Source organism: Silene latifolia, chromosome 8, assembly GCF_048544455.1.
Source record: "Silene latifolia isolate original U9 population chromosome 8, ASM4854445v1, whole genome shotgun sequence".
NCBI classification, from domain to species: Eukaryota; Viridiplantae; Streptophyta; class Magnoliopsida; order Caryophyllales; family Caryophyllaceae; genus Silene; species Silene latifolia.
The window spans coordinates 109,728,964-109,739,172 of record NC_133533.1 but is presented as its reverse complement, the minus strand read 5'-3'; the positions used below and the strand labels follow the sequence as shown (position 1 = coordinate 109,739,172).

General features: G+C 39.3%; 1 protein-coding gene across 3 annotated transcripts; it reads left to right on the top strand.

Moving 5' to 3' along the window:
- The first annotated feature begins 1,406 nt into the window (after positions 1-1,406).
- LOC141597283 (putative glycosyltransferase At3g07620) lies at positions 1,407-9,185 on the top strand. Of its 3 annotated transcripts, none has more exons than XM_074417677.1 (6): positions 1,407-1,539; positions 1,834-2,548; positions 2,643-2,773; positions 2,981-3,320; positions 4,154-4,976; positions 5,712-9,185. In XM_074417677.1, exons 2-5 carry the CDS (start codon positions 1,901-1,903, stop codon positions 4,820-4,822), a joined length of 1,788 nt encoding a protein of 595 aa, XP_074273778.1. In that variant the 5' UTR covers positions 1,407-1,539; positions 1,834-1,900; the 3' UTR covers positions 4,823-4,976; positions 5,712-9,185. The 3 variants fall into 3 exon arrangements, with proteins under 3 accessions (XP_074273778.1, XP_074273780.1, XP_074273779.1); XM_074417679.1 differs by lacking the exon at positions 5,712-9,185 and adding an exon at positions 5,439-5,690; XM_074417678.1 differs by lacking the exon at positions 1,407-1,539 and having other exon boundaries at positions 1,567-2,548.
- Positions 9,186-10,209: the final 1,024 nt, after the last annotated feature.

Sequence of the window (10,209 nt, the reverse complement as noted above, 5' to 3'; positions counted from 1 at the left end):
CGATGAATTGTTTTGGTGGCCCTCGACCGACGGATGTTACACCGTGAAGTCAGGTATTGGTTAGGGAGGCGTAGCACGGGCATGGTTAATGGTAGCAGCAACAATCCGTCGATTTGGAATACTATTTGGAAGCTTAAGGTGCCTCCTAAACTCATTCATTTTATTTGGAGGATTTGCACTAATATACTTCCTGTGAGAAAGAGTCTATATAGTCGTCATTGCTCCCCTACACCAACGTGTAATTTCTGTCCCCTCGATGAATGCTGTGACCACGCTATATTTGGATGTGAATGGGCGAGAAGGATGTGGGCTGATAGCGGTTTTGGCGATCTGGTTATGGCTGCCCCGAATGGTATTTGTGAGGATCGTATGGTTTGGATATTGCGCGGAGTTGATGAATTTGATAGGGGTCGTTTTCTTGCTATGATGTGGGCGATTTGGACCATACGAAACCAAAAACTCTTCGAAGAATCACCTCCTCCTGCAGAAATTGTGTGTTCAGGTATGGTGAAAATGGTGACCGAGTACCAAGGGTTTGCAGACCGTGTTTATAATAATCCACAGATGAATTCGGAGGTGGGTGAATGTTCTTGGTCTCCTCCTCAACCAGGCCATGTTAAAGTCAATGTGGATGCTCATTTGGCCGCAAATGGGGTGGTGGGTGCAGGGGCTATTGCGAGAGACGGAGGAAGGGTACTACGGTTCATGTAAGCGAATGGAAGCGGGATGGGAGGTGGAAGTGGCTGAGGCTCGGGCAGCTTTATTTGGCTTTGAAGTGGCGAATCGTTTGGGCATGTCGAGTTTTTCATTGGAAAGTGACTCTCTTAAGGTTGTGATGGCAATTAAAAAACAGAGCAGGGAACGGACCTCATTTGGACTTTGTGTGGATGATTTACGAAATCAGTTGTTGTTAGCTCCGTCTGTTAGTTGTAGTCATGTAAAACGTGGGGGTAATACAGTGGCTCATTATGTGGCTAGGCTATCTGAGTTTGATGGTGATGAGCTTGTTCTTGTATCGGACTTTCCGCAAGCTGTTCTTTCTCTTGCGGAGATTGATCTAATATAATTCCCATGTTTACGTTCAAAAAAAAAAAAAAAAAAAAAAAAAAAAAAAAAAAAAAAAACTCGTAGCCGGTAGTTATGGTTGATCAAAGCTTTTTTAACGAATAAAGTTTGACCGATCATAATTCTCGACTACGAGTTGAGACGTCGGTGAATTCTTTTTCAAACTGAAGACCTATTAAGGACGGTCAATTTGAAAAAAAAAATATCGTATTCTGAAAGAGTTATTGACGGTCAAAATTTTTTTGCAAGTAAAAAGGGGTACATCTTAAAAGTTCAGGGGATAAGCGAGAATATTGCAAAAACTAATAATCAGCACGACGTCGTTTTACTATTTCTTTTCCAAAATCAATTCTAAAATTGAGATTACAAAATTTATCATACGACGCCGTTTTACTCCTATTATACCGACAATTCTACAATCTCCAACACTTGAAATCTTCACTGCTACTGATAAAAGTCAAAAAGATTCAACAGGTATTCTTTCTTAACTATTCTCACTGCATTGTCAATTGGGTACTCACTTAATTAGTTTAGTCCGGTCGACTAAATAAAGGGTAAGGTTATCCAAACATTCCCGTATTACACTGCCATTAGGACTACTTGACTAATTTGATGTTTTTTCAGTTTAATGCACATTATGAGCTAATTTTATCATCAATGTAGTATGTTAATGTATGTTAGTTAGCTTAGCTGGTAAAGCGATTACATTGTGATACTTCTGACTTGTTTCGAAACTCGGGTATTTATTCATTATTGGGCTTGTTTCAGGAGATTGATTGATTGTATGTGCAGTGGTTTAACTTGGGCAACTCTTGATTTTTCTAATTAAGGAAATATGGCTGGCATGATCATGAAATTTGGCAGTCGTTTTCCGGGCAAAAGAAAGCTTCTTTATTTGATGGGTATTTTAGCTGCCCTGATAGTTTTCTACCAGTTTTCAGAATTTTCTATTGGCAGTTATTACTCAGAGTCGTCACCCGGTAAAGAGGCTTCAGTATTTGTTACATTTAGGAGTAGTCCACACCCCAGAATACCGACAATAGTGAATAAGACTGACCTGGTTGAAAGAGTTGATAACATGGCAATTGATGATGATGTCAGTTTTAGCAAGAATATGTCGCGAATGATGAGGTTTAGAAGTTTGTGGAATGGGACTGACTATAGTACATCAGTGGAAGAATCTCACAATGTGAATGCTTCCTCAGACTTTTCAGCTATATCAAGTCCAAATACTAGGGATAGAATGGAATCTCTGGGTACCATGTTGAACTCTCTGTTGGAAATGAACACCACAGTACCATCAACCAATATCGAGCAGGTTGTAGAGTTGGAGGCCGGGTTTAAGAATAGAGACTTGGAGTATAGTTGGAAGAATGAGTCTTGTATATTGGAAAGATATGTAAGGAAGATGAGAGGAACTACTGTAACTTTATCTGAGATGAAGTCGATGTTGCTTAATGGGCCTGCTTCTTCAATCTCGATGGTATGTTGGTGTGATTTTGTATTTTGTATTTTGTATTAAGGGTTTGGGATGTGTTTTAGTTGTTAAATACTTCTACTTCTTTGACTGATATTAGAAGCGGAAGTGGTCTTCACCTCGTGATCGTGAGCTTGTCTCTGCAAGCTTACGAATCAAGAATGCCCCAGTACTAAGGAGTTTTCCAGACTTGCATGCTCCACTTTTTCGGAATGCCTCTGTATTCAAAATGTAAGACAATTTGTTTTAATTCAGCTGATAAGTGCATGGTTTGTTTCACTCAGATTAAAAATTGAAAGCCGCCTTGATCTTGTGCCAGATAAATGACAATGTAGTCTGCCTAAAATTGATCACAACTAAAGAGATATGATGGCATAGTTGCGTATTAGATTCATTCCCCTGTACTGTATAATGAAGTTATAATGAATGCTTCTGCAGGAGTTATGAACTGATGACGCGTATACTCAAAATATATGTATATAAAGAAGGGGAAACGCCCATATTCCACGAGCCAAGGGTACGAGGAATATATGCTGCAGAAGGATGGTTCATGAAACTAGTTGAGAAGAGTAAACAGTTTGTCGTTAGGGACCCAAAAAAAGCTCATCTATTTTACTTACCTTTCAGCTCTAACTCACTGCGCAGCACCCTTCATGATCATAGTATGAAAGACTTGGAGCGATATCTCTCTGGGTATGTGGATATAATCAAGAAGAAACATCGGTTTTGGAACAGAACTAATGGAGCAGATCACTTTTTGGTTGCTTGTCATGACTGGGTGTGTTTTATTAATCCTATAATTATAAACTTCTCTCTCACTTTCGTGCTTATTTAGTTTTGAAAGCTACTAGGGTTTTTGCCTTCCCTATTGATGACGTTTGATCCATCAACTTAGATTTTATAATTTACAAATTTCAATATGGCGAAGAAAATCAAGGAACCATGCAATTAGGCATGTTACGACATGTCGAGTTTTTTTTTTTATTTTTTTTGATCCGAGATTCAGTGGAACATCCTTATCTCAGTCATGACCCCATGAATTCGGCCAATACCGCCTCGAAAAGTGACAATGGCAACTTTTGAGACCTTTCTTTATACTCCCGGCCTCTGTCACATTCATTTGTTTACCTTTTATTAAAATACCCTTCACAATGACTAAAAAAGGTAAACAAATAATTGGGACGAAGGGAGTATAATATATTCCAAAGGGCGCCACATGGGCTAATTTACAGCTCATGGATTTCAAACCTAGGTTCTGAGTATTAGCTTTCAATTCTTCACCAGCTAAGGTAGGAGTAGGCTTAAGCTCAACACTTTACGAGGCATTAGCCAAGTCTTCTCGGCGCCTGCCTTAGGAACACTTTGTGCATAAGACGTTGAAAGTGATGCACACCGCCATGGAAGCTCTAATTTTTTTTCCTTCTGGATACTTCTTTTTGCCTGCTATCCCTATATTGTATGTCAGTCCTCTTCGGAATCCAAAAGAGTATAAATTACAAACCTTTGTTTTGGGTCTATAGCATGTATTTTGTGCTATTTTAACTTGGTTCAGACTTCAGATAGTGTACTTTTGTGGTGTTTGCTTTACTGATAAAACGATCTTGCAATTAGGGTCCCCGAATAACGAGGACGCATATGAGCAATTGCATTAGAGCATTATGTAACACCAATGTAGCAAGAGGATTCAGCATAGGCAAGGATGTAGCTGTACCTGTAACTTATGTTCGTAGTGGAAATGAGCCTACAAGAGACATTGGAGGGAAACCACCTTCAGAGAGAGATATCTTAGCCTTCTTTGCCGGCCAGATGCACGGTTATGTACGTCCACTACTCTTAAAATATTGGGAGAATAGGGCCCCTGACATGAAAATTTTTGGCCCCATGAAGCGGGACGTGGAAGGCAAAGCAGTGTACAGAGAGTACATGAAAAGCAGTAAGTTTTGCATTTGTGCCAAAGGGTATGGGGTCCACACCCCTAGGGTGGTCGAATCGATCTTCTATGAGTGTGTTCCGGTGATTATCTCTGATAATTATGTGCCTCCTTTCTTTGAGGTGTTGGATTGGGAGGAGTTTGCTGTTTTTGTATTGGAGAAAGATATTCCGAATTTGAGGAACATTCTTGTTTCTATCCCTGAAGATAGGTACTTTGAGATGCACTTAAGGGTAAAGATGGTGCAAAAACATTTTATATGGCATAAAGTTCCTGAAAAATATGACTTGTTTCACATGATCCTTCACTCAATTTGGTATAGCCGAGTTTCACGGATGAGGCCAAGTTAAAAAGTATAGGTAGATTCAAGCGACAAGAAATGGGATACAAACTGGATCTAACACAAGCTCAAAAGAAATGTTTCACACAACTATTTTCGTATGACGGATCCATTTATGGACTCTTTTGCAGACTTGTTATCACTAAATGCGAGTTGGTTACCAGGTAAATGGATTTCTGTCATACATTCAATGCAACTTTTCATGTATTACCTAATATTTCCAGTTTAGTTTGTACTATTCATGAAAATCTGAAAGGGTTAAACTGTACACTAAATTATTTCTCGTTGTTGGTATTGATCAGTTATCTGCGTCTCTGCATTTCCAATCAGGACTTCCAGTGCATTACATTCAGAAACTAAAAATTGATCAGTTTTTTCATCTTTTCTTAGCCAGTCTATGAAGATAGGGAGGAGTTAATTCAAAATCACTGACCCTACAAATGACTCAGCACAAACTTGACCCAAGTTACACATTTCTCATGTCTACCATCTATATCGAAAATCATTACCTTGCCACAGGTGGGACTTGGGAGTCTTAGGAAAATGGAATAATATTGTTGTATAAGAAAATCGCATTCCACTAAACTTGGTATCTGAATTTCAGATGGTTGTTTGTGTCACTCTAGGTCTGTAGGAGTATACTTCGGAAATGAGTCAGGACACTTACCAGCAGGAGTAACTGGTGAACGGTGTTAATGATATGCTTGTTTGTGTTGGTCCATGGAAAGTTATGGTCCCCACTGGCTGGGCTAGTACCTATGAGCTCTTCCCACTTTAGACGAAATCAGCCATTCAAAGTGTCCTTGTCTGTGTCAACATGACCTTGACCGCCTTGATGGCACAATTCTTTTTGGCTGCACTCTGTCACCTGAAATACTGAATTTTCTTGCTCTTCGCAGGGTGGATACTTATCATGACAAGCTTTGTCTAATTCTATCAACCGGAAACCAAACAGCCCCCGACAGAACTAGTGATGTTCTTGTGGAGAAATCACTAGTTTGGAGAAATTATGTTTAAGTGATGATGATGATGTGAAGGGCCACCCTGGTAGCAAAACTTCACAAGTTATAAGCACACGTCCTTGATGTGAAAATTGTAGACAATGTGATCATGGAATTTGTTGCACACTTGATAAGCATGCTGGATCGCAGTTTGAATGTTCTTTTGTATATGGGTTTAACGATGTCAAGGAGAGGTATAAGCTTTGGCAGGATTTAAAAAAGAATTTCTGATGTTAATAGAGGGTCCTGGCTTGTTTGGGGGGATTTTAATGCTGTGTTGCATTCTAATGAGAGAATTGGTTCTATTGTTATTGCTGCTGAAACTAAAGAGTTTAGGGACTGCTCTGAGTATTGCGGTCTCCTGGATTTGAAAAGCTCTGAATGTCAATTTACTTGGAATAATAAGAGGTATGGGAATGATAGGGGTTTTAGTAAAATTGATAGGGCCGTGGGCAATGGTCATTGGATGATTAGCATGACTGAATTTGAAGCATAATATGCTCCTGAGGGGAAGTTTAAAACCTTTGTCTTGGATGGAAGGGAGGAAGCCTTTTAAGTATTTCCGTATGTGGAGTATTAATCCTGATTTTCTTATGGAAGTTAAGAATTCCGGGAGTGAATATAGTGCTGTAGTGCCAATGTTCATTCTTATTTCTAAGTTGAAAAACTCAAGGCGACTGTCATAATAAAATGCATTGTAATCCTATGGATACTGTCATAGCTGCTGAGGAGAGGGTAATTGCTGAGGACTACAATGTGATACAGAAGAGATACGTGGCATTTGTGGCTAAAAAATGCAAGGAAAACTGGGTAAAACATGGTGAAATGAACACTAAATATTTCAATGATGTCATTAAAATGAGATGGTGCCATAATACCATATTTACTGTTCAACACGAGACAGGTAATATGTTGCATTCTCAAAAGGTTTCTACTGCTTTCCTTGATTATTATACTTCTCTGCTAGGCACTGCTCCTGAGAGGAGTCCTGTTCATCGACACATTGTTGATTTAGGGCCTAAGGTTAGTAATAGTCTGCATAATGTTCTTTGCTCTGAGTTTACCAACCTTGATGTCAAGAATGCTCTTTAGTCGACGGATAATAATAAGGCTCTTGGGCCTGATGGTTATGGGAACAGCTTTTTTAAGGATGCTTGGGGTATTGTTGAGGAAGATTTCACTAAAGCTGTTTTAGACTTCTTTAAGAATGGGAAACTTCTCAGGGAGCTGAATGATACTTTTTTTACCATAATTCCCAAGATTCGGCATGCCTCAAAGGTGAATGTGGCCTATAAATGTATCTCTAAGATGGTATGCCATAGGTATGGCTGAAATTGGTCCTTAAAGACCTAGTGGCTGAGAATCAGGGAGCTTTGCCACATTTTCATCTGCTTCTGGGCTTATTGCCAATACTCAAAAACACAAATATTTACACTGCTAATATACCTGCTAGTGAGGTGCATAAAATTTTCCTGCTTTCTGATTTTCCCCTTTTAAGTATTTCGGATATTAATCTCTACCAAGAAGTTGTCAAAGATGGACTGTGAGGTCCTAGTTGGGATGGAATCAGGACCTGGGGGAGTAGGCATTTATCCTTACAGGCACGGTATGACCGGACAACTTACTAATTCCATTCTTCTTTCTCTTCACACTTATTGGAGTCCTCAAACAAATACAAGCTATTTGTAGAAGATTCCTTTGGGAAGGGAAAACTACTGGAACTAGAGTCCCATTGGTTGCGGGAGACGTGGTTTGTAGACCTTTGATTATGGGAGCCTGGGAGGGTTAAATATTAAAGACTGTTCTCTATGGAACTATGCTCTGCTAGGGAAGTATGTGTGGGACATTGGGTTCCCTTTGGGTAAAATGGGTTAATAGCATATATTTGAAGAATACGAGTTGGTGGTCGTACTCGACATGTTGGTTGTATGTGGAGACAACTGTGCAGGGGTAAAAAGAAGCTGGCTCCTGGTTTCAATAATAATCAGTGAATACTGAACAATGTGAAATATCTTATTAAAGATGCTTATAAATGGCTGCAGCAAAGGACTCACCCTACCTGGGTCAAAGTTCCTAGGCATAGAATACTTGTGACAGAATTAGCAGATGGAATACAAGTGTTGATGCTACTTGTCTTCTGTGGCAGGTCCAAAATGAATCTTTACAGCATCGATTTTTTGAGTGTAATGTCAATGAAAAAATCTGGGATGATGTGATGAATTGGCTTGGTATTCACATTCAATGTGGTGTCCTAGATGTCATTGATAAACGAATTATGAGAGTTAAAGGTGGCAAAGTTCGAAAGCTTGTTCTCACTGCCAGTGTAAAAAAAAAAAAAAAAAAAAAAAAAAAAAAAAAAAAAAAAAACTACTTTGACCTGGTGGAAAAAGTTGATAGCAAGGGAATTGATGATGATGTCAGTTTTAGTGCGGATATGTCGCGTAACCAGAAATTAAGAAGTTTGTCGAATGGGACCGACTATAGTAGATTGATGGAAGAATCTACAATGTGAGTGATTCTGTAGATTTTTCAGCTATATCAAGTCCAAATACTAGGGAAAGAATGGAATCTCTGGGTACCATGTTGAATTCTCTGGCGGAGATGAACAGCACGATACCATCAAGGCATTAACCAACATCGAGCAGGTTGTGGAGTTGGAGTGCGGGTTTGAGAATAAAGACTTGAACTATAGTTGGAAGAATGAGTCTTTGATGTTGGAAAGAAATGTAAGAAAGATAAGAGGAGCTACTGTAACTTTATGGGAGATGAAATTGATGTTGCTTAATGGGCCCGCTTCTTCAACCTCAATAATATGCAGGTGCTATTGTTTACGAGTATATGCAATCTTAGGTTTGACAGCTGAAAGTCCTTTAATGAGTCATAATTTGCAGTTCATCACATTTCCTACGCTTCTCTGCTTTGAAAGCTGTCCATAGCATAGCAGTGTATAGAAGCTTGATTGATGCTATTTGAAGAAGTTTTCTGTGGTGTGGGACTGAACATCGAGGTAGGGCCGCATCAAATTCCATATAAGTTTTTAGCAGTACTGTCAACAACCAAATTTGGTGTCCACCGGATCCACAAGGTCAGGTGAAGAGTCCGAGCATCACATATTACCCAAAGGTGACGACAGATTATTTAAGACGGGAATTATGGTACGCGATTATTGTTTTCCTCTTACAAGAGTTATGATTATAAACAAATTAAATACGGCTCTTTACCCATACTGGTCCTAGGATTTCCTAGGAGATGCATCAGAGCTCTCGCAGTCCGAGTTCTGATATGAGCCCACATTACCTTCATTTTCTTCATTATCATTTGTAAGATCATCGTCTTTTCCGACCACGAGTGAATCATCTCTAATATTATCCAGCAACGTCGTCAGTCCTACAAACAAAAATTATAACAAATTAATGTATCAAATTACTATCCAACTTTTGAGGCTCAAAACTTTGACTTTCACCAAAAGGATGAAATATAGCAATGAACTCTAGCATTATAAGAAACAAAAGGTTTCAAGCTTAAGACAGATATATCTGCCTTAAGATATATAATTAAAGAATAAAGAATTATCAAGAACATAGCAAGTTAGAAGCATAAAGCATAATTTGTATTCAAATGGAATAAGGTAACAAGGGTGTCACAGAAGGAGCAAAGTTGATACCTTCTTCGCCTACTACGCTGCGATTGGGACTATAGAATTCAACTTGGGACTGTGGAGAAGTCCTAGGGACCTTAAACAGTTCCTTGATCAGGCGTATTTCATAGTAACTCGCTGAACTATATCCTGTCACGTCTTGACGAGAAGGAATGATAGTGATTTTAAGCAGCTCCAAAACCCCAGCATTGCCTAACAAGTAGTTGAGTAATTGCAACAAAATATCCTCAAGCCATGCAACAAAGGGGTGTACTAATATCTCGATTCTCTTGACACGAGTTACTAGACATTGAGGTGCGGAATCAGGTATTGACCAATTATGCTTTGTTGGTTGTAAATATTCTGATAAGTCGAAGGTAAGGACCTCTAAGACAGGACACTGTTGAAGTAAACCCAAGCCGTCCAGGCCGTCCAATACGTATAAATAATCACAACACACTCTAAAGCGTAAATGAGTCAGGCACCTGAAGGTTGTCGAAGCTATGAAAGGTGTCGGGTTCTGATCAGCAGTAGTCAATGATCTGACACCGGAAATAACACTAGAAAGATTCGAAGGCAGGAAGATATCTCTACCCTGGTGATCAGTCCATGGAGAAATTGAACAAGTAAGCAATGCGGTTGGGGAATCCACAAACGATATTTTGTAAGACAACGTTTTGTTGTTGTTGTACTTGTTGGCATCAAAGCTCAGATACTCCAATTTAGGTGCATCGATTAAAACATGAATGGGCTCAGAAC

Bases quoted from the DNA above. Each gene is read 5' to 3' on its own strand.
- LOC141597283 (XM_074417677.1), top strand. From the start codon at position 1,901: ATGGCTGGCATGATCATGAAATTTGGCAGTCGTTTTCCGGGCAAAAGA. The intron at 2,549-2,642 runs GTATGTTGGTGT...GACTGATATTAG, and splicing joins CTGCTTCTTCAATCTCGATG to AAGCGGAAGTGGTCTTCACC. The intron at 2,774-2,980 runs GTAAGACAATTT...ATGCTTCTGCAG, and splicing joins AATGCCTCTGTATTCAAAAT to GAGTTATGAACTGATGACGC.